This window comes from Schistocerca americana, chromosome 11 (assembly GCF_021461395.2).
Source record: "Schistocerca americana isolate TAMUIC-IGC-003095 chromosome 11, iqSchAmer2.1, whole genome shotgun sequence".
NCBI lineage: Eukaryota > Metazoa > Arthropoda > Insecta > Orthoptera > Acrididae > Schistocerca > Schistocerca americana.
The window spans coordinates 157,803,943-157,825,262 of NC_060129.1; the positions used below are offsets into that span (position 1 = coordinate 157,803,943).

Below are 21,320 nucleotides of genomic sequence, written 5' to 3' on the forward strand. Positions count from 1 at the left end.
GGTTGTCGGATGTTGTCCTGTTGGACTATTTGAGAAGTGTTGAGAATGAGTTGCAGGCTGAGTAGGCCTGCTTTCCATAGGCAATGTTTCCCAGAAGCACCCTCCAGGTTTTAGTAGACCTGTGTGAAACAACTCCTGCAAGGCTACATGCACAGTTATTGGTTAAATGACGAATAATATAGATTCCTGCCATAAAATAATGTCGCTTCCTTGAAGGAAAGAAGTGAACAGAATATCTCGTTGAATAAAGTACTGCTACAGTTCTTTACAACCTTCTTAGTATTTTGGTAGATGTCCACTTCTAACGATTGCCGGTTCAAGTAAAATCGCTGTGTAGAAAAACTTATGGAAATGAAGCCTCCCCCCTTCTGGAGCTTGTTGCACAAATGAAATGTGCTGAAAGAAAACCGTAACTATTTAAAAACGTATTATTAAAGATATGCAGGTATTCACCAATGGCATCAGTCTAACACAGCAAAGATGTGACGATACTGCCACTGGCTGGTGATGGACCACTTTTTATGAACCGTCACTCGAGAAGTATCAGCAGTCACCTGTAAGCTGAAAGGGCTGCTCGGTGATGCAGTGTTTCAGAATCGTCCGCAATGGAAATGGTTAAGGACATCACGGAGACGGCGGCCGTGGACCTGGGGGACCTGCTGGACGCCGGGGACGACGCCGTGGTGATACTCGAGGCAGGTGACACGCGGCTGTTGGCGCACAGGGCCGTCCTGGCGGACAGGAGCCCTGTGTTCGCGGCCATGTTCGCCCACGACACCCTCGAGGCCAGCAGCGGCGCGGTGAGCATCCCGGACGTGGGGGGCCCGGTGCTGAGGCAGCTGGTCTCCTACCTGTACACCCTGCGGGCCCCCCAGCTGCCCGGCATGGCCCCCCAGCTGCTGGCAGCAGCGGATAAGTACGGGGTGTCGCGGCTGAAGGCAGAGTGCGAGCGGCAGGTGGCCGCTCAGCTGACCGTTGAGACGGCGGCGGCCGCAGCTGTTCTCGCAGTCCGCCACTCCTGCAGTGACCTCAAGCACGCTGCACTGGCGTTCATTAAGACCTGTCCGTTCGAGGTGATGGCCACTCAGGGGTGGGCAGATGCGATGCGGAAGCAGCCGGAAGACTTGATCGAAGTGAGCCGGTTGCTGTATGATCCACCACCAAAAAGCAGGTAAGGGCGAGACAACCCACTCATTCGTGTCCCTCAGTTCTCGATGTGTGTGTGTGTGTGTGTGTGTGTGTGTGTGTGTGTGTATTTGTAAGACTATAATTTTTGTCACTGAGTTTCCTTAGATGTGTCACTGCTGTAAGATACGCAATCATAGACTGTCATTTCCTGCTAGCTCACGATGCTATCATTGTCCTCTTGTAGCAGGTTAGCTGAATCCCTAAGCTGAGTCCACTTCATTAACAGGTATGTTTTCTAGCAAAAATAATCAAACAACCAATTTCTAGACATTTATCTGTCGAACTACACGTGTAGGAAAAGTTGTTCTATAGGTTTTGGCATCAAGTGTGAGGAGAGTAGGATACATTAACTGTGTGAATGCAGCATCACGCAGTCTGCTGTGCACACAAAGCTGTATTGCCCAACCCAGCCTAAAACACAGTGATGTGTGTAGTTTGCAGCCGGCAGCCCTTACGGGTTGCTGTAAGTCCGTTCATATAGAGCAGCGTTTAAAGTTGTTCAGTGCCTCTGTGGCTGATGACAATGGGACACCTCTGAACAGAGTCACGCTGCATGAAGACGACGACCGAGTACGTCACTTCTGGCCGACACCTCGAGCAAGGAAGCGTACTGCACAACGGTTCGAGGAGGGCGGCAACATATTTACAGTTTACGACAGCTGATGTTGATCTGCGGAATTTTCTTCATGTAGTAAAGGAGAATATCAGAGTAATCGCTGTTCACACCTCAGTACTACAGCTTCGTTCTCTGTCACCTTCTTTCTTCATGCAAGCCATATGCCAGTAACCTCCCCAACACAATTCTTTGTTCTCTCCAAATCCAGGCAGTACATGGAAGATTTTGAATTGCTCTAAAGGAACATTATATGACAGAATAATGGTTCGCTGTCAGGTCTTGTAGGGAAGATGATCAGAAAACCTGTTGAAGTAAGCATTGGTGCTCCAGTGTATGGCTGCTCACACCTCTCACAGCCTGGGACCACCTCACAGGAACACAAACCAGTCCTCGTGACGGTTCTGGCTGGTCCCATATAATTGAGTCTTCCCACCTCACTTCCTTCTCCTCTCTATTCAGCCGCTATATGAACCTCATACAATACTTGGATACATTCCCTTTAGTGCCATGCTCTACTGTGTCTTTGATGAACCGGTACCCCACGCCTCTCTGCCTGTTTCAGTTGCTCTATGGATTTCTATAGGCACCCAGTGAACACCACAGACTTGCATTCCACTGTGGCACTACCTATGATATTATCTACCCCATCTATTACTGTTGCTATTCCACCTCTCATAGTCTGAACATGAAACAGATTCTGAGACCAAAATTCCCTTTTTTCTGCACCATCTTACAGTTACATATGTCCATACAAGTCTAGTAGCCATTAACACTGATAAATCGTCATTTATTTTGCAGCTGTATTCTAATACTTAGGTAATATTTTGTGTGGTATTTGACATACTGGTAAGTTTGCGTTTGAGGTGACGCTAAATGCATTCCCTCAAACAACTGCAATGAACTTATAGCCTATACTGTAAATCATTCAATGTGTTTCTCTTTTGTTCAATAGACATCAACATGAAAATTCATGTTTGAAACATCGATCATATTACAATCTTTAGTTATGTTCTTGAAAAAAAAATTAATACATCACACCTAAATATATTTTCCTACATTACTCCAAACTCCTATTTCACACTATGTGAATGACACAAGGTCTTAAGTTTGAGAAAGTTTTTGTTAACAGTAACCTTTTTACTGACAGTAATCCTTGTGTACATTTTACAAATTCTCTTGATGTATATTAGATCCTTGTAATTCCTGATCTTCACCTAGTTCACTGCCGCATACTGCACACACTATGGGCGTCAGTTGCAGACAGAGATATCCTGTTCCTTTCTGGGTCTACCACCGTCTTTTACTGTATGATTCCCCTCTTCTCCCCCCATTGCCCCTCACACTCAAATTTTATACATCACAGACGCCTAGGATTTTAATAATAATTAAAATAAGATGTATAAAAGTGTTGCATATAAGCAGAATAATTTTTTACTTCAATAATACAGTGCTTTTGCATTTTTTGGGGAGGATGTCTCATTACCTCATGTTTATCCTCTTCTCCTTGTATCCGTGCCAGGACCTTGTAGACATAAGTTTCTAATAGAATTTACCATTCATGTCTCCTGTATGTGGAGGACAAACTTCACTTTGTTTCAGTAGTGAGTTCACAGCACAGCACAGCTGTAGACCACAATATCATCAGTCACAAACATTGAGCACCGCCCCAGCCCCCACCCCACCCACCTACCCACACACACACACACACACACACACACACACACACACACACACACACACACACACACATACACACTTTGTTTTCCATCATGGGGAAATGACACAGCTTACTTTGAGCGACTCATCATTTTGTGTGTGCTTATAAAGTGAGGTGGCTCATTTGAAAAATACTTCAGTTTCTGTTAATTGTGTTTCTTGGATGAAATTTAGATTTATATGGTAACTCTGTTAGGCCAAGTAAATTTCGCGTTGCCACATCCTCACACCTTCCCACACTTCCCACTGTACTGAATTTCTTCTCCGGCTCAGGTCGAAAAGCACTGTCGACCTTTTCATTATATGTACCTCCAAAAACCCAGTCTTTAACACATGCTTTGAAGACTGATGATCGGAGTATCCTGTTAATTAAATTAAGATATCCTTCACAACCAGAAGAGCGCCGTGGCTGTCCAGTTGGATTGTTTCACCACTAGCGAGATATGCTCGTGCCTGAACTAGAAATTACACGAGGAAAAGTTCTGTGCTGACTGGGATTCTAACCCCGTACATACTATCACCGCTGATGACTACACATGAAGACATGTTGACTGTCAAATAGTTTTTCACCAGTAATTAGAAGTGGAATTTATAAACCTGAAATGATGTGATAAAAAGTTCTGTGCCCGACTGAGAGTCGAAACCGGCACCAATCGTTATTGTTGACAATGCATGTAGAGATGTAAAAAAATTATTATTGTCTTTCACCTATGATTTACAATGCAAATGCTACGACTTGAAGTGACCCGATGAAAATTTTTACACCTGCCCACTATTTAAAACCAGACTTGCACTTTTCTTGGAAAACCTGAAGAGTTGGTAATGTTGGGGAAGCAACAAAACGATGGAACTGTATAGTCCAAAAAGGGTCAAAAACTGCGGAAAGGGATATCTGTGTTAAACTCCCAGCTCGCCAGCTCAGCAGCAACATTTTGAACACCTTAACCTCAAATACCTGCTCTGTGAAATATATAATTTCGACTTGATTTTGTAATCGCTGAAATAAATAACGGTCAGCTGCACTATTGGCATTATGGAATGATGCAGAAATTTCTGTAGGAAGTGTTGGCCCCTAACTGAGCAGCTGTGACTTCGTACGAATCTATGGTTACACTAACACTCGATCATACAAAATTAACTCGGCGACAAGTATCAATCGAATTTCCAGAAAGTTCTCCAGATAGTGTTGTCGCATTTATAGCTGCCATATGTGTCATTGTGTCAAAGCAGTTAATTATTTTGTAGTGCTTTATTTTTGTGCTAGAGGTTTATAATTTTACTAAAAGAAGAGATGTATTTGGTTTATAAGGACGTCATTCGTAGACAGTCATTATTCTGTTCAGACACTGAGTCCATTGTTATTCTGAAAGTGTTGTGCTTTTATTACAATTTCAAAAGGAATTTCTTTTTCACCATGAGGTGGTATTAAGCTACAAAGCAACTTTGTTTATCCAATATAACAGTTTTTGGAGGAGGTCATTCATTATTATTCTGTTATTATTCACACCATTGATCTTGGCAAAGACGATGCATGTCTTCAGTAAATGTAGCCTATGTAGCGCAGGCCTAAAAAAAGTATCATGCAACTGCATAGTAAAGTGCATACTCTTTCTCACATAACATTCAACATTGCTGCATATAGCCTTAAAGGGCATAATTAACTGAAACAAGTAGATTCATGCATAAGATGGTAGAGATATTGTTCGATGTGTTGTTACACAGGTTACTATAAGTTCGTTTATCTATTGTCATTTTTATTTGAAGGTATAAACTGTTTATGCAGTGATGTATTCAATGTTATACTCTTGAAGGTTATAAGGATTATTATTTAAGCATTCTAAAACGGTGTTTAACGAGTATTTGTAGCTATAAAACAATGATAGGTGCTGGAAGCAAATCCCAGTAAATCGTTAACAATTCTATTAGGTTCTGGGTTCTGGGTTTGCATCCAATGCAAAACTTTATGGAATGTCATTTCAAGATTTCTGCCTGTTGTATGGTGTTGTGATCAACTGCTGTAGGGAGCTCAGGCGTGCATCTGAATGTCATTAACTCAACAGCAATTCATTTGTATTAACTGGACCGCTATTGCAGCATTCGGCACCTGTCGTCTGCCACCTGCCAGTGTGTGCACGGCCCCTCAGCAGGGCTGGCTGTAGTGAGCCACCCCCACATCCTCACATGGATACGCCAGCCAGCTCACACTCTGCTCTCTCTGTATGTGCAGCACACCAGCCGTCACCGCCACTACCGCCACTGCCACCACCACCACTGACGCCACCACCACCACCGCCACCACCACCACTGCCAACGCACCCCGCCAGACACCTGCTGCAGCTGCACTTCCCACATCTCCTCCACCTGGAGAAGCCACTGTCTCTCGCATGCGGTGAGTTCCCTCACTACACACACATGCACGCACACATTAGCACTACATTGTACAGAAGGTAGAAAAACAGAGAAAGGAAATGTAAAGGATCAGTCTACATTCAGTGAGGGTCAGCAAAATGAAATGGAAAGAAAATCATAACATATGGTCAGATGAATAATGGGGCAGTATCCACAGAATGAGTAAGTTGTATTATGAGAGAAAGGTCAATTAAAAATGGTTTGGTAGGGAAAGCAGTGATCTATTGTGAACATTTCAGTGATATATTTCCATCAGAACCAGTAAACCAATCCAGCAACAACTCTGGCATGTAAGGCGACTTCACACACAGAAAATCCAGTCACAGAGAGGGATTATGAGAGCACATGATGCGTAACACTATATTTAAAGAGACATAAACATCTAAAAATCATGGTGTATTGGAATGCAGTAGCAGGGGATGAGTAAAGACAGATTTATTTATGAGACAATTTAGGGTCGTTGGTAGAAACAAAAGAGAAGAAAGGATCCTAGACCCCTAAATTAAACTTGTGCAAGTAACAAGAATTACTCCGTTCAAGAATCAAAACAAAAGCAGTAGTTGGTCTCTTAAGCCTAAGCTCCTCAGGGTTTGGACCAACATGATTGTACCACTTTATTTTGCTATAACAGGTAGTCAAAGTAACAACAGACATGCAAAGCAGAAACTCTGCCAACTGTAGATCACATTTCTGTCTGTCAACACACTTAGAGTGCTGAGATCCCGTCATTTATTTCTGGGAAGAGGGGGTGCCGGGTCGGACTCTTCACCACAGAGCAGCATTTGCATCCAAAGTCTCCAGTTATTTGTTGGATGTAGTACAATCTTTGTCTTTGTCTACAGTTTTTACTCTCTGCTGCTTCCACCACTACCATGGCAATTATTCCCTGATGTCTTCAGATATATCCCACTTTCCACAGTTCCTTTCTTATCAATTCACCTAATTCTCAACATCCTTTTATTGCATCCCAATTTGAATGCTCCAAGGCACTTCTCTTCCTGTATCTCCCATAATCCATTATTCATTTTCATACAATACTGTGCTCCAAATGTACATTTTCAGATATTCTATCACAAAATTGAGGCCTATCTTCGGCAGCAGTAGCGTTGTTTTGCCTGGAATGATCTGTTTTCCTCTGTTACATTACTTCATATAACAATCTCGCTGTGTCCCTCATTGTAAATTGGCTTCCCAGGTAGCAGAATCACTCAAATTAATTTACTTTGTGGTCCCTAATTTTGACGTTAAGTTTGACACTGATGTTATTTCTGTTACTCCCCAATATTTCAGTCTATCTTTGGTTTAAATCATAATTCTGTCCTCACCCAACTGTTTATTGCATTAACCACTTGGGTACTTCTTTCTCACTTTCAGTGAACATGGTAATAACACCAGTGAATGTTATCAATGAAATGCCTTCACCCTCAATTTTAATTAAATTTCTGGAAGTTTATTAAATTACGCGAACGATTCCTTGATGTTCAAACTGAACCCTTGGCGATACTAATTCGGTCCCTGTTTTGCACCTTTTTAATGAAAGTATTCCTTGCTTCAGCTTTTGCTGTTCCATGTTGATTATTGTACATATAGTAATTTATATAATCTGCTTTTATCTCACTCGTATTTTTTGAGATTTCACACATGTCGCATTACTTTACATTGTCAATCTTTTTAAAGGTGGCCTAATGCAATGGAGGCTGTGTGACTTTCTTTAAACTTTGCTTCCCTTTTGAAGTGTAAGATTAGATCTATCTCTCTGGTGCTTTTACCTTTGTTACATCCAAACTTACTTTCTTGTACATATTAATCGTGTCAGCAATTAGGATTCATAAGCTAATTAGCTGATTGTGCGAAATCGTTCGCATTTAGTGGTCCTTACACGCATGTGGAGTGTGTAGATGATATTTTTCTGTAAATTTGTTGCTATGTCTATAGTCCCATAGATTCTACAGATGAATTTGAATAGTTGAAACTTCCTGGCAGATTAAAACTGCGTGCCCGACCGAGACTCGAACTCGGCACCTTTGCCTTTCGCGTGCAAGTGCTCTACCATCTGAGCTTCCGAAGCACGACTCACGCCCGGTACTCACAGCTTCACTTCTGCCATTCTGGAATTTGAATAGTCGTTTCATTGCAGCCTCCTGCAAGCATCATATAAACTGCAAGGGAATGTTATTTAACCATTCGCTTTCTCTTTGCACAAATCGTCCAGAGCTTTGTTAAACTCTGTGTCTAATGACCAGTCCGCTATGTTTTCCAGCTCGACTTTCAATTTCCCTTCCATCATGTCATTCAATAGTCCCTCCCTCATGGAGGTGCTCATTGTACTTTTGTCAGCCATCCCTTTCTCTCCCCCCTCCCCCCTCTCTCTCTCTTTCTTTCCTCCCCCCCACCCCCTGCACTTAGCAGCGGAATTCTTTTCTAACTCTTACGCCCAACCCTGCAGATGTCAGACATTCAGATCAGTACCAAAAGTTGCAGGTCGATAGGTTATCAACAAAAACTGCGGTTTAGTTCATGCTGTCTGCTGTTGTCCAGCAGAGAGTACATAAACGTTAATTAAAAGTAACACCAGGACTACAGAGCACTTCACAAGCCTAACAGTGAGTATGTAACGTATGTTGCTTTCATGTGGAAGTTGATAGAGCCTAAGATTCCTGTATCAAAGATCATGGGTTCACAACCCAACGACCCTAATTTTTTTACCGTATTATGTGTGAAAGTGCTATATGGGACGACGCGCTTTTTTTTGGGGTCATCAGTCTTCTAACTGGTTTGATGCGGCCCATCACTAATTCCTCTCTTGTGCCAGCAACCTCTTCAGGACAGAGTAGCACTTGCAATCTATGTCCTCAATTATTCGCTCTATGTATCCCAATCTCTGTCTTTCTCTGGAGTCCTTGGCCTCTGTAACTCCCTCTGCTACCATGGAAGTCATTCGTCGATTCCTTAGCAGATGTGCTATCATTCTGCCTCTTCACGTTGTCAGTGTTTTCCATATATTCCTTTCCTCTCCGATTCTACACAGAATGACTTCATTCCTTACCTCGTCAATCCACATGATTTTCAACATTCGCCAGTAGCACCACAGCTCAAATGCTTAGATTCTCTATTCCAGTTTTCCCACAGTCCATGTTTCACTACCATACAATCCTGTACTCCATATGTACATTCTTAGAAATTTCTTCAGCAAATTAAGGCCTATGTTTTATATCAGTAGAATTCTCTTGGTCAGGGCTAGTCTGCTTTTGATGTCCTCCTTCGTCCATCCGTCTTTGGTTACTTTGCTGCCCAGGTAGCAGAATTCTTTAACTTCATCTGCTTCATGACCATCAATTCTGATGCTAATTCAGTTTCACTCAGGATAGGAAAGTGAGCAGCATATCATATCCTTGATATCCTTTCATCTTGAATTTTAATTCCACTCCTGATCCTTTCCTTTATTTCATTCCTTCTTCTTTGTACAGATTGAACAGTAGGGTGGAAGACTACATCCGCACCTTACACTCTTTTTAATCCAAGCACTTTGTTCTTGGTCGTTCAGTCTTATTATTCCTTCTTGGCCCTTGTACATATTGTATACCAGACATCTCTAGCTATAGCTTAGCCCTATTTTTCTCAGAATTTCGAACACTTTGCACCACTTTACATTGTCGAACACTTTGTCCAAGTCATCAAATCCTATGAACGTGTCTTGATTTTTCTTTAGTCTTGCTTCCATTATCAACCACAATGTCAAAATTGCCTCTCTAGTGCCTCTACCTTTTCTAAAGCCAAACTAATTGTCATCTAGCACATCCTCAATTTTCTTTTCCATTCTTCTGTATACTATTCTTGTCAGGAACTTGGATGCATGAGCTGCTGAGCTGATTGTGCGGTAATTCTCGCACTTGTCAGCTCTAACGGTCTTTGTATTGGGTTGATGGTATTTTTCCGAAGTCTTAAGACACATACATTTTACGCACCGACGTGAATAGTCGTTTTGTTGCCATTTCTCCCAATGATTTTAGAAATTATGATGGAATTTTATGTATATGATCTGCCTTATTGGATCTTAAGGCTTCCAAAGCTCTCTTATAATCTGATTCTAATACTGGACGTGCTCATGACATGTAAAACGGCTGTTTGGAGTCCACAGCAATGTTCTCTTGGTAGTCCGCTTTCGGTTCATCTCACTGAAAGCAGTAAAGCTGTAGAGTGCTTTAGTAGTTTCACAGAATATACAACCAGAACAGAAAAATAAAGAAAGAATTGCATCGCACATGTGGAAATAACAGCAATAACAATAATCAATAATACACAACATAACAAGACCAATGATAAGTACATGGTGTTCAACTAACGGAGCAAAAGAAGCACTGTCAAAAGAACATTGCTACAAACTCCAAAAAGTGTTTGTACACGTCAGGAAAATGTTGTCCCATGTAACAGCTTCGCGCCAACACAGTTGTCACTAGTGGTATTTGAACGTTATACCTTCTCATCCACGCGAGATCTAGGATGCAGTTACTCACCGATACGCTCTTCCCGTGCTCAGTAGCTCTCGTGATACTTTTAACTACCGTTTACACGTGCCCTGTTTCGGTTCATACTCCATCGACATAACAGCTTTTGGCACCGATCTGAGAGTCTGACATCTGGAAGGGTGGGTGTTAGTGTTGTCATCCCTGCATTTAATTTCACAGAAGGATCTTTAGGCTTTTCTATGTGCTGACTGCGTGCATCCTACGATCACTTTTTATTTATTTACCTGAAACTTATTGCAATCATTCTACTTCATCGTCCCTCGAACTTAGAATTACATTCTTTAGCGACCTGTAATACTTTATTCCTGGCTTTCCCTGGCTATTTTAGTACTTCTGTCTTTCATCAATCATTTTATGTATTTTTTCGTTTGCTCAGATTTCTTCAGAGTTGCCTTCCTTGCTCCAACATTTCTCTGTTCAGTTTTCGTGTTTCGCGTTGTCAGTGACACCAGCTGCTGAAATTCCAGCTGACACATTCATTATCGCGTTATCTACAGCCTTACAGAAGTAGAAAAACCCATTTCATTCGTCAGCTCTTCAGTATCCCATTTATCTGCACACTGATTGCTCCTAACAGTTGTTTTCAGTTTGTTCACCACCATAACTAACTGACCCTACGTCTGCTCGTGCGTACCTCTTACAATTCATCGGATTCTCTATCTGGGAATGATATAATGCAGCTGCAACCTTCCAATTCTTCCAGGTCTGTCTTACACACCACCACCTTCCTCCTTAACCTTCTTGATAGCCAGAGACGCTGAGGCGCTGAAGCAATCATACAAATATCACAGAACAGAGAGTGTAGACTTGCAGTAATTCCGCCACACGGGCAGGGGGTCTCTCACACAGGGAGCGGTGTGGACAGAACCAGCTTCGAACTGATTAGCAAGTCCACCAGAGGACTGTTCAGTAATGACTGCACATGGTAAGCAAAATGTCTTGAAATTTTTTCTGGAGCTGCTGTCCTACAGGTCATACATATTTCAAAAGTGGTTGTAACAATAAGGAAATTGAGAAGTAGCTCAAAGTGTTAATCACGATATTTTTCAAATTTTGGAAGTGCCACCTGTCCTTAACATTTGACTGTCTGTTACCATTACAACAGCTATACAGACAGGCAGACGTACAAATGCATCTACCTGAAGCACATACTTTGGTCTGTACTGGTCTCAGATGCCACACTTCAGGGATTGGTACCCAACCAGTCCCAGGACGTTTATTATGTATAGTAAAACGACAATATCTAAAAGGGTGCACATGAAATGCGAGGTAGTTAAGTTATGTGGGTCACGTACAAGGAGGCACAATCCAGTTCAGATCATTCGGATCTTTGAGAACGATAGTACCAGAGCTGGCCTGTACAGTGGGTCTGTAATTAAGTTTTGTGGAAGTGTCAGGCACTGTGTGTACATTTTCTTCATGCTTGATTTTGAACTTCCTGTTGTGTGGTATGGTGAGAAACTGCTGTGGGGAACTCAGGTGGTGCAAATGAATGTGATTACTGCACTGGTAAATCATTTGTATTTACTGGACCACTACTCCTGTTGTCGGCGTGTGTTCCGCGTGTGTGTATGTGTGTGTGTGTGCGCTGCAGTGAGCCGTCCCCAGGACCCCACGAGGACACGCCTGCTCACAGTGTGCCTCCCTCTCTGTGTGTGCAGCCCACCAGCCGCTGCACAGCTGAGGCCCGCCACCACCTCCACCACCACCACCACCACTGCCGGCACAACCCGCCAGACTCCTGCTGCTGCTGCTGCTGCTGCTGCACCGCCCACGACTCCTGCACCTGATGACGCCACTGTCTCTCACTTGCGGTAAGTTCTCACCGTACACACACACACACACACACACACACACACACACACGACCATTCTGTGGTAGATAATATTTAAATACCGAAAAGCAAAGTGTAAATGCAGAGTCTAGAGTTAATGACGGTCAGCAAAGCGAACTGGCACTAAAATCAGAACAATACAGTCAGATGAATAATGGGGCTGTATCGACATGATAGGAGGTTGTATCGTGAGAGAGAGAGAGTCATTAAGAATAGGTTGGTAGGGAAAATAGTGAGCTATTGTTAACAGTTCAGTGATTTATTCTCACGCAGCGAATGTCAGCGATAATTCAGGCACATACGCCAACGTCGTACACAGAAAATCTGGTGGCAGGGAGCCACTGTGACTGCACTGAATGTGTGACTCTCTATGTCAAAAGAGATAAACGTCCAGCACTCTTGGCATATTGGAGTGGTCTAGCAGGGGTCAGATAAACACATGTTTGTGAGACCATTTGGGGTGGTTGGCAAGACTGAGACAGGACAAAAAGAAAAACAATTATTTGCCATAAAATTTCCGCTAATAACAACAAATATGCTCGTCAAGCAGCAAAGAGAAGCGAATGTCGGCAGAGCGTCAGCTCGTCAGGGTATGGACCCCTTTGGTCGACCCGCCGCAGTATGGAGTAACAGCCAGTCCCAGTAACAACACACATGCGAAGCAGAAACTCTCTACGGTCGCAGGTTCGAATCCTGCCTTGGGCATGGGTGTGTGTGATGTCCTTAGGTTAGTTAGGTTTAAGTAGTTCTAAGTTCTAGGGGACTTATGACCTACGATGTTGAGTCCCATAGTGCTCAGAGCCATTTTGCAGAAACTCTGCCTGCTGTTGACCATGTTTCTGTCTGTCTTACCAACAAGTTTAAAGTGCTGTGACCACCCAGAGTCCACAATTACTTGTGCTGTGCACTCCTATCTCTGTCCTGCCCTACAGGTTTTACCCTCTACAGCTACCTCTAGCACCATGGCACTTGTTCTCTGATGACTTCACATGTAACCTATTACGCTGACCCTTGTACATGTCACGGTTTTCCACATATTGTTATCCTCACCTATTCTGGAGGGACGTTTCAGGGTTCCTCTGGTATGAATTCACCTAATTTCAATATCCTCCAATAGCACTGAATTCAGGATGCTTCGATTTCTTTCTCGTTTTTTCCCGTAATCCACGATTCATTTTCATACAGTACTTTGTTACAAACATACATTCAGTGGTTTCTTCCCCAGTTAAGGACTATCTTTTGTACCAATAGCCTTGTTTAAGGAGGAATGTCCTGTTTTCGTGTGCTAGATAACTTTTTATAACAACCTCGCCTTGTCCCTAAGTGTAAATACGCTTCGCATTTAGCAGAATCCCTGCAATTTGTCAGCTTCGTGGTCCTTAATTCTGATGTTATTTCCGCCACTCCCCAATATCTTCCTCTTTCTTCTGTTCATTAATCCTAATTCAGAGATCATTCGACTATTTATTACATTCACCAACTCCAGTGATTCTTTCTCACTTTCAGGGAAAGAAATATCACCAGGAAATTTTATCAATGAAATGCTTTTTACCCTCAGTTTTAATTAAATTCCTGGAAGTTTCTTCAGTTCCACCAACGATTCTTTAGTGTTCAGACTGAATATTTGTGAAGACTACCAGCATCGCTGTCTTTCACCATCTTTAATCAAAGCACCAGCCCTTCCTGATTACTGTACATATTCTGTGTTATCTGCTGTTCCCTATGTCTTATACCTATTTTTTTTAAAAAGTTTCGTACACTTTCACTATTTCACATTGTCAAACGTCATTTAAAGATCTACAAATCCAATAAAGAGCTCCATTTTTCTTACACATTCCTTCCACTATCAGGTCAAAGGTCTGATAGGCCTCTCTCGATCCTTTACTCCAAATTTAGTGTGCTCGAACAGATCCTCAGTTTTACCTTTGATTCTTCTGCGTATTATAATTATTCTTGTTAGTAATTTGGATAAATGAGCTGTTTAGCTCACTGGGCGAAAGCTGTCGCAATATCGACCCTTGCTCGCCTCTGTAGTGTTTGGATGGTGTGTTTCTGGCAGTCTGTTGTTACGACTCCTGTCTCATGGATCCTACAGACAAAACTGAATTGTCGTTTGATTTTCACCTTCCCAAATGATCATGTAAGTTCCAAGGGAACGTTAACTAACCGTTCCACCTTGTTTGTGTGCAAGTTTTCCAGAGCTTTGTGAAATTATGAGTGTAATGGCCAGTACCGCACGTTTTCCAATTCGGCTTCCATCTCTTCTTCTGTCGCGTTATCTGTTAGTTCCTCCCACTCAAAGAGGTCTTTAACGTACTATGTTCTTCCATCTGCTCTCTCTTGCGCGTTTAAAACACTCTTTGTGTAGTCATCCTTCCATTTAATTTCACAGAAGGTTGTTCCAACTTTTGCATGTGCTGAATGCGTCCTCCCTATGTTCCTTTCATTTCCGATTTCTTCTAATTCTTCCTGCAGTCATCCTACTTTTACTTCCCTCAAATTTCCGACTGATTTCATTTCAACAATGTGACCTCAGACTTAGTTCCTGGAGTGGCAGAGTATCGTCCTGACGCATTTACTTGATATTTTCCTGTCGTTACCATTGAACATTCTGGATGGTCGTTAAATAAGGGACGGTATAGATTAGAAGATTTATGTTTCCGAGTGCAGAAAGCTCGTTCCAAGCTGAAACTACAGCCACTTTAACCTTTTACACCGAAAATTATCCAACTTGACCCCCACGGGGTCAAGGAGCGAGCTACATGTGATGGTACTCCGATAGCTCGGGGGTGTAGCATAAACCCTTCAAAGGGCTGACTGTGTTAGATGTAGGCTGAAATCTCGCTGGAAAGAATTTTTTATTTCTTCTGTAGCAAAGTTATCCTCAGGCAGACCCACAACCAGTTAAGAAGTTCTTAGAAAACGTCTCCACATAAGTTTTTTTCCTAAATTGATTCAGTGCGCTGTAGGTCTAAAAGTGAAAAAACTTATGGATTTGAAAACGTAGTTGCTGTTGTTTCGTCTTCTCCAGAGATAATTTCTAGTTTTTTTTTTTTTAAATGCAGAAACAAGTGTAGTCACTCAATTGGGGCACTGAATAACTTGTTAACTTGAGTTCGTTATATGTGTGCACCCACTGCTACTTTTCCACACATACTTTCGTGGTAGTCCTGTGACACAACTTCATTGTGACTGTGGGCTGCGCATTGTCAAAGCCTCCTTTTGTGCAGGAAGGGCACAATATCTCGCCTACTCACGACTATTTATGGGCGTTTGTGCTATGGGAACATTGTTTTACTCTAGAATATTTTTCTTGTAAGGTTAACATGGTAAGTAGCAATACGTTCGCGTTACTACAGCGTACACCTCATTGTTTTCTTTTCTAGGTTTACTGAACTCTACAACTAAACGTAAGAAATAGCATTAGGAATGTAGTCTCCCAAATTATCTAACGTTATCGAACTTGCATAGTATTCATTAGACTGTTTCGTTTGCTTAACACATTTTCAATGCTTTTTCTTTGGTCATTGATGAGATTTCCTTGTACTGTGTGTTTTTCTGATTGGAAGCATTCTGTTATTCGCGCCTTATGAAAAATCTTTTGTAATCGGTGTTACACTGTCTTTGGTGATGCCAAGCAACGTATCTGTAACGGAGAGCGCTTTAAGTGAATAGTATTAAAAATAAAGTTATTAAGTTATAATGTAAATAGTGTCTACATCTACATCTACATCCATACTCCGCAAGCCACCTGACGGTGTGTGACGGAGGGAACCTCGAGTACCTCTACCGGTTCTCCCTTCTATTCCAGTCTCGTATTGTTCGTGGAAAGAAAGATTTTCACTATGCCTCTGTGTGGGCTCTAATCTCTCTGATTTTATCCTCATGGTCTCTTCGCGAAATATATGTAGGAGGGAGCAATATACTGCTTGACTCTTCGGTGAAGGTTATGTTCTCGAAACTCCAACAAAAGCCCGTACTGAGCTACTGAGCGTCTCTCCTGCAGTCTTCCACTGGAGTTTATCTGTCATCTCCGTAACGCTTTCGCGATTACTAAATGATCCTGTAACGAAGCGCGCTGCTGTCCGTTGGATCTTCTCTATCTCTTCCAACGACCCTATCTGGTACGGATCCCAAACTGGTGAGCAGTATTCGAGCAGTGAGCGAACAAGCGTACTGTAACCTACTTCCTCTGTTTTCGGACTGCATTTCCTTAGGATTCGTCCAATGAATCTCAGTCTGGCATCTGCTTTACCGGCGATTAATTTCATATGGTCATTCCATTTTAAATCACTCCTAATGCGTACTCCCAGATAATTTATGGAATTAACTGCTTCCAGTTGCTGACCTGCTGTATTGTAGCTAAATGATAAAGGATCTTTCTTTCTATGTATTCGCAGCACATTACACTTGTCTACATTGAGGTTAAATTGCCATTCCCTGCACCATGCGTCAATTCGTTGTGCTAAAAAAGCGAATCACTCCTGGTGAATGAGCTGCATCTCTACAGCACAATTTTACCCATACCACGTGAAACAGCAGCCAGATTTCTGTCAGCTACGAGTCATTTTCTAACTCGTGGTAATATTTTTAAGATAAAGTTTGACACGTTTACCATCTCAGGCGGAAACGGGGGGGATGAAACCTCACCGACTTTGGGAGAAAGTCACAAACTATATTCGTGTGTTCCACACACGACATGCGGAAGAAGACACACGCGGCCCTCACGCCGCACTTACCAGACGAAATTACTCCCACTGTCTGGGATCCACCCACAGATGTACGGCACGTCGCCAATGGCTTTTATCATTTTGAACAATTTTGATTCCAACTCAGTTATACTCAAACCAGAGTTGGCCGTCGAATATGGTAAAAGTCAAGGACATGTACGTGGAATTAATGAGAAGCAAAAGCGGAAACGTGACTGTACAAAAGTAGCCGCACTACGGCTGGAGGGCCATTTGGACAAACATCGGCACCCCTCACCTACCAACAAGTGTGAAAACTACTCGGTAGAGGGCAGTAAACAGGAAAGTAGCAACCAAAGCGAAACTTGAGGCAGTCCACCTGGGTGGTCGGCAGCACGTGAGAGAATTACGACCTGACAGCAGGCGAGGTTCGTACGCGCTCAAGTGAAGGACATCTGGTGAGTTATCGGACAATTGTTAGCCACAATAACACGAACTCTACTCCCAATACCTTGCCTTACAATTTTCTTGAATCGTAGCGACGTGCCGCGTGAATAAAGGAATGCTGTAAACTGGCTAAGAGGACAGACAACGTACCACCTGCCAGCAGAGGGAAGCGAGACGGGCGGGCGCTGGGTGGGTCGCCGCACGCACGCCGGCCACAAGCGGGCCACGGGGCGGCGCGTGCGTCGCTGAGGCGGGAAACTGCGAGTGGAACTTCGCAACATGTTTCAGTGCATACAGTTACGTGGAACAGCGTGCAAAGTGAACAGAAAAAGACGTAAACGCAAGAACATCATAAAGAATCGTCCTTAAGCTCTTTTGTGTTAAACGGTGTTTCTTACTGACTTATTTATTTTTAAGGAAACATAAATCTAATTTGAAATACATAGGTCAGAAGCACTCTATTTTGTGTTGAAGGAATCTCGGAGGAAAAGCTGGTCCTCACGACAGAACACGTGGTACTTTTTAGTACACTTTATTTCACTTCAAAAATGGTTCAAATGGCTCTGAGCACTATGGGACTTAACATCTGTGGTCATCAGTCCCCTAGAACTTAGAACTACTTAAACCTAACTAACCTAAGGACATCACACACATCCATGCCCAAGGCAGGATTCGAACCTGCGACCGTACCAGTCCCGCGGTTCCGGACTGAGCGCCTGAACCGCTAGACCACCGCGGCCGGCTATTTCACTTCGTTCCGTATGTTAAAACTCCTTTTAACGAGAAGCGACTGCGCTGATTTCTGCTATTCTGCGTTACATTCATCGTCACCCGCTGTATCAGGAATCGCAGCACGGAGCTTCCAGCGCGTGCAGTACTCAGGGGTGGCAGAAGACCAGCTTTCCAAACGAGCCTCGGCAACCGAGGCATTGGGCGAGTTACAAGATGTTGAGAAATAAATCGGAAAGCAGACCATCGTGAACACGGAACTTGGAAGGCGTCGCTCTCAGCTGAGTTAGTTTGTGTGCAAACATGGTCTTTCAGATGAAGTGCTAAAAATAAAAAAAATTAGAAATAAAAAAAATAAAAAATAATGCGCGAAAATAGCGCAGCGACTCGCTGACAGGTATGGGGAAGGCGTCGTGGCCAGACCTCGGAATGGTTAAAAAATTAAATGAAAGAAAAGGGGTTAAGGGCGCGAGTTTCTAGTCTGCGTGTACTGGATTCGAATACCGCAAATCGCATGAATTTTAATTAGTTACGAAAAAGTTGACATGATTCTTGCTACATATGCTGAAGGTTCGTTTCTCACATCCGGCAATCATTTTTACCAAGCATAAGCAGCATCTCTCCCACTTCTGGTAGCCTGGAGGAGAGTCGCTACAGGTTGGGCCCTGACAGAGGCGGAAGTCACGCCAGGTCGAAACTCTGTCACCAGTCACCTTTCTTAAGCGATATCTTTTTAAATCAATGAGCCAATCGCCGTACAAGGCCGCAGCGCACTTGACTCTTACTGTATTCGAGCCTGAGATGTGAAAGATATTGCCTCTGGACTGGCATTCGAACTCAGATCTCCCTTTTCGTCACGTTTGATCACTTTCAGATTATGCATTTCCACTGCTTCATTGTCTCCACTTGTCTGCAAAGTCATAAAGACATTCACAAGAGACATCCCTGGGTTCGAATCCTGGCATGTCACTTTAAGTTGCAACATGAGCACAGCAAAATACATGTGAGATATTATTATGATTTTACCGATTCTCTGGGCTTTGTTGACAATAATGGTGGTACTGGTTTCGAGTCCCAAGTCAGACGGGCAGCTTTTCGTCCTGTCGTGTCAGTTTCAAACATGCCACTCCTAGCTACTGGTGAAAGAGAATAGTACAGTCGAGGTATCTTTGTATGTAGTCAACAACTGTGTGTCCAGGGTTCGATTGCTAGTCAGCAGAAAAGTTTCATAATTTTATTTACAATACAGAAATGCGCACATTTCGCTGCTAATGAAGTAAATCAGTGTAGAACGTCTACGCATGACTAGAAGTCAGTGTCGATAGGTACTGGGTTTGAGTGCGCATAACGCAAAACACTTTCGTCTCCTGGTTTCAGTTTGTCATCTCATTGCTGGTTAAAAATGACGACTTCTGGCGTTTCATTGTGCTTAGTTAACCATCCTATTAAGTGCTGCGTTCGAATCTCCGAGAAACACAAAACTTTATGGCAGATCATTTCAAGTTTCAACTTGCAGACTCTTTGTTACTTGTGACTGAAACCATACTTGAGATATTTCTTCTTTACTTGTTAGATTGCATTCCCGGATTGTAGCGAAGTAAGAAAACTTTCGTCGTGTCATTTAAAGGAGGATGCTGCTTTCTGAGGTTTCATTTACTACAATAAATTTGAATATGCAAGCGTAATGGTTGTGTAATCTCGAATAACACGTTTTCTCGTATTTGCATTATGGAATTATTAATTTGCATGTAAACTGATGGTCGCACAGGGCAGTTGTCTCTTGTGGCCTCATGCAGTGAACATTTTGTACAGCCAAAGACTGTACCGAAAACAGAGCAGAGGAACAATCTTATGAGGACTGATTACAAATCAGGCGAAGCACAATTCAGATCGTTCCGTAAAGTTTCTGGCGTGCAGCCGCATAAATTCAGCCTCTTCTCCTAATATTTCGGCCGAACACCGTCCCGCCATCTGCAGAGTGAGCTGTGGTGACTGACGCTGGCGCACTTGGTCCGTCCTTTTAAACCCGAGGACCGAACCACTGAATTTATGCGGCTGCACGCCAGAAACTTTATGGAACAGTCCTTACGCCGCAAAAACATCAAGATGGACGACAACTGAGATCGTTCAGATGATTTTGAGCATGGCAGTACTTGTTAAATACATGTGCGTATGCTATGAGGCCATAAAATGTCACACACACACACACACACACACACACACACACACACACACAGTTTTTTATGGGGGTGGTGTTGCCGAGTTGGTGTTTATCTCTCACATGTTTTGAATAAATTGTTGTCTATGTGTCAGAAAGTTTGTGTTTCGTGAGGCTGAATGAAGAAAACTGCCGGTAACTGCAGTGAAATTTTTTTGCCTGCATAGCAGGAAAGTGTCTGTTTGAAAACCAGGAGATGGGACTCTTCTTGTGTGTGACGTGTGGCAGTGAAGCTGCAGACAGAGACCAGTATTAGCTGCAAGAAGCGTGTTCTGTAGTGGAGGTGAGCGACTGGTTAGGTGTTGCGTGCCGAGAGCGAAGGAAGTGACTTGCAGGAATGAGTGTGACAAAACGTGGTAATGAAATTCTTTCATAGGTTGTATAATGCTATTTGTAATGGACGATGAATGAAGATTTTCTTATGAGGGGGGTAGAACAGATGTACTGTAATTTAATACATACACACAATTGCGCACTGTTTTGTACTGTGGGAGGGGGAATACGGTAGGTTTGTTTCAGGACAGATTTGTATTCGCAACAGTTGTTTCCTCGTGTGGCTGTTTTGCTCGTTCTGTGTGTTGTGTGTTTGTAGCAGAGAGTGGCAGTTTGTGTGTTTTGTGCAGGAGCCTCTCTGCCGAGGAGAGGGGCAGGAGGCTGGTCCTGGCGGTTGAGCAGGGGGCAGTGGGGGAGCTGAGGGCGCTGATCGCCACATGAGCTTAAAGCCTGCGAAGATCCCGACACAGTCCCCGCCCACCCCACTTAAGCTCCACCCCTGATCAGCAAGATGCTCCGCCCAACCGGAGCAAAACGATACACATCGTCGCAGATATGTTACTCCTAGAACGAGAACTAGAAAATGAACAATTTCCAACGTATAATGCAAAGACTTTAAGTTTCAGGTATTAATGTAAACGTTTACAGATTATAACTGTATGTTATTGACGAAGTA

The 21,320-nt window shown here is 43.0% G+C and overlaps 1 protein-coding gene across 1 annotated transcript; it reads left to right on the forward strand.

The window, feature by feature from the left end:
• Positions 1-376: 376 nt before the first annotated feature.
• On the forward strand, positions 377-21,085 carry LOC124553425 (protein roadkill-like). The gene is made up of 4 exons (XM_047127288.1): positions 377-1,171; positions 5,748-5,909; positions 12,117-12,269; positions 20,995-21,085. Exons 1-4 carry the CDS (start codon positions 606-608, stop codon positions 21,083-21,085), a joined length of 972 nt encoding a protein of 323 aa, XP_046983244.1. The 5' UTR covers positions 377-605.
• Positions 21,086-21,320: the final 235 nt, after the last annotated feature.